Source organism: Miscanthus floridulus, chromosome 2 (assembly GCF_019320115.1).
Source record: "Miscanthus floridulus cultivar M001 chromosome 2, ASM1932011v1, whole genome shotgun sequence".
Lineage (NCBI taxonomy): Eukaryota > Viridiplantae > Streptophyta > Magnoliopsida > Poales > Poaceae > Miscanthus > Miscanthus floridulus.
In genome coordinates, this window is record NC_089581.1 from 120,593,307 (window position 1) to 120,596,329 (window position 3,023).

General features: G+C 53.1%; 1 protein-coding gene across 1 annotated transcript; it reads right to left on the reverse strand.

The window, feature by feature from the left end:
* Nucleotides 1–981: 981 nt before the first annotated feature.
* On the reverse strand, nucleotides 982–1,985 carry LOC136539509 (uncharacterized). Its single transcript, XM_066531473.1, has 3 exons — nucleotides 1,860–1,985; nucleotides 1,644–1,776; nucleotides 982–1,521 (listed from the first exon to the last, which is right to left on the reverse strand). Exons 2-3 carry the CDS (start codon nucleotides 1,725–1,727, stop codon nucleotides 1,027–1,029), a joined length of 579 nt encoding a protein of 192 aa, XP_066387570.1. The 5' UTR covers nucleotides 1,728–1,776; nucleotides 1,860–1,985; the 3' UTR covers nucleotides 982–1,026.
* Nucleotides 1,986–3,023: the final 1,038 nt, after the last annotated feature.

A 3,023-nucleotide genomic window follows, 5' to 3' on the forward strand; every position in this document is an offset into this window, starting at 1 on the left:
CGAATTGTCGGTAGTTCGGTTTTTCGGTTCGGCTTCGGTTTTTGGTTTTAGAAACATCGGTCATCGGCTCGGTGTTCGGTTCCTTTATAAAACCGAACCGTAAACCGAGAACACCAAACATTCGTCAACTCTTGCCTCTCAGCAGCCCGTGTCCCTCTCCCCGTCCTCTCAGCAGCCCACCTCGGCCCAATTAGCAGGCCCACTCGGCCACTCCACCAGACCACCGCTTCGGCCCCGCCCCCACGCGAGATGACGCGACGAGACAGACACCCGAGCGGGCGAGCGGCCAGGAGCGAACTTGCCCCAAACCCTATCGGGAGAAAGTGACGGCGATGCGATGGCCACGCGAGCGGGGAGCGACATGGGCGGCTGGGTGTGACTCGCCGACGAGCTGCGAGCGCCCGAGTGGAGCACCGAGCTGCGCGGGTGCTGCAGTGGTTGCGAGCGCCCAGTGCCGAAGTGGGCGTGCACCGGCTACGAGCGCCCTGTGCCGGAGCGAGCGAGTGGCGGCTGCGAGTGCCGGAGCTGGCGAGCGGCGCGGCGAGGAGTTGCACGGCCGCGGCCGCGGCGGCAGGAGCGACTTCAAGTGAGATCAACGAGGAGCGGAGCAGGTTAGCAGGAAGACTTCGGTCATCTCGGTTTAAACCAAAAAGCCAAATTAGGAAACTGAAACCGAACTCGTCGGTTTTGCATTTTTTGAATAACCGATCGGGTGTTCATCACTGGAAACCGAAGTTTACTAAAACCGAACAAACCAAACTGAATTTTCGGTTTAAACCGAATGCCCAGTCTGGCAGACTCGGCTCAAACTCGTCGAGTCTTGTGCGTAGGCACAAGTTCGGCTCGTTAGCCGCGTGTGCCTGACCGAGAAAGCAGCGTGTGCTTGTGCTTCGGATGGGGCATAGTAGGCTTTCATCCAAAGAAGGAAACGAACTGAAGAAACAGCACAGAAGAGAAGAAGTATCTGCAGTGGCATAAGAATCGAGTGGTTGGTACCACGAATACAGTGAGAGACCCGGAACTACCCTACCGTGCCAAATTCAGGCACTTGTGGAGCCAGGGAGGCTGCGGCAGCCCTTCCTGCTCCAGACGCTGCCCAACGCTAGGCTGGCCCGGAGGAGGCAGCTGGCGGACCCCGCAGTCGTCGGGGCTGCCGGACTCCGTCGACGACGACGAGAAGCTCGTCCTCGAGTCCACGCTGGACGACGCCTCTTTCTTGGCCGCGGCCGCCTTCTTCGTCCCGGCCGCCCCGAAACACCCTAGAGCCAGCGTCAGCTCCAGCTCGCTCTCTTGGAGAACAAGCGGAGGAGGGGCCTTGTTATTCCCCTGCTGCAACCGCGAGTCGTAGGCGTCGTCCGGCCACGACCTGCTCGAGGCGGCGTCGTTCTCCGCGGCGCGCCGCCTCTCGTCGTCCTCGAGGTTGCATCGGGTGGCGGCGGGCGGCATTGCCATTGTTGCCTCGTTCGCCGCGCCGGCCATCAGTAGCTGCTGGACCCGGTACAGCCGGTGCAGCTCTTGAACCTGAAGAGATATATGGACGCATACATCAGCATAGCTTGTTTTAAGGGACTAGAGAAACGTGATTTAGGAGGCTGATGTTGTGTTCTTGATTAATTTGGTGCTCCAACCTGCTTTATTCTTACCTGTTGCCTGAACGTCTCTTCTTGCTTCAGCATGGCCATCTTCATATGCTCCTTCTCGTACTGCTTCAGATGATACCTTGACATCTTCTCGCCGGCCAAATTAAAGATCGTAGCTTGGTCGTAGCCACAGAAGCTGCAAAATTGAAACCATGAGGTTGAGATGCGTGGAAGGACAAAACGGAAACGGCCATGAGATTGAGATCAGGCTCTACTTACGAGAAGTGGAGAAGGATAGACGACGACCTCTCACTTGGATGCTAGCTTATCGGGATGGAGGCCTCGAAGAACCTTGGGACGCTAGCTTTTCTGTGTTGGACTAGGAGGAGGGTAGGGTTAGCTAGGGGCACTTAGCTTTCTCAACACTCCACGACCTGCTATTTTAAAGGCACAGCACAGAGGGGGGGATGCAGTTTGGATTGGTCACTGCGTATTGAAGCATCTGCGAGCTGCTAGCGGGGATCGATCGGAGGAAGGAATGATATGCCCGCCCCCACGGCCCACCACAAAATTTGCGAGCGAAGGACGACAGATCGACTAGAAAAGCAGGGAACATAGCAACCCCCACTTGCTATAAATATGTGCATCCATGTATCTATCCACAAATAGATTTATGGGGGGCACTAGCACTAGTTCTAAAAGAATCAGCAGCTAGCGGAGAGACAGGCACAGCTAAAGTGGCCAGGGCAGTTCACATGTGTGCATGCTTGCTTGCCTGCCCGCCCGCCCGGCCTGGAATCATGCTCCTAACTTGTTGACATCACACACCTCCACTCAGGAATATATAAATGGTACGGACGCCCTTTTGATTTCCCAATCTTGTTGAATTGTCATCCCCAGATCAGTTCAGTTATATCTTCCTCTTCTGGATCTGTGGATCTTGTGGGCATCAGTGTGACAGTGTCATCCTCTGGAAAATGACCATGATGTTCAGGCAAAAAGAACTAACTTAGGGCCTCTTTGGCACGGCTTATGCCGGCTTCGGCTTCATCTATTTTGCGCAAATCGAGGCACTGTAGCGTGAAGCCGTTTTGTAAGCCGGAGTTAAAATGAACTAGAAGCCGGGAAAAGCCAATTTTTTCTGGTTTCACCGGCTTTGGCTTCACCGGTGAAGCCGTTTTGGATAAGCCGTGCCAAAGGGGGCCTTATCATATCTCTTGGACTTATAATTAGACTAGACATATATACAAGTTCATGAACTGGTGCTTATGTATAGGTTAGAATCTTATAGAACATATAAGTATTAGAAATCTGTGTATAGATTGCTTATATATATTTGCTTTCTTTTTGTTTGTTTTCTAATTTCTGATAACTGCCACATATATATATATATATATATATACTATGTAAAATTTATATGGTTGTGATAAACTTCAGTTACAT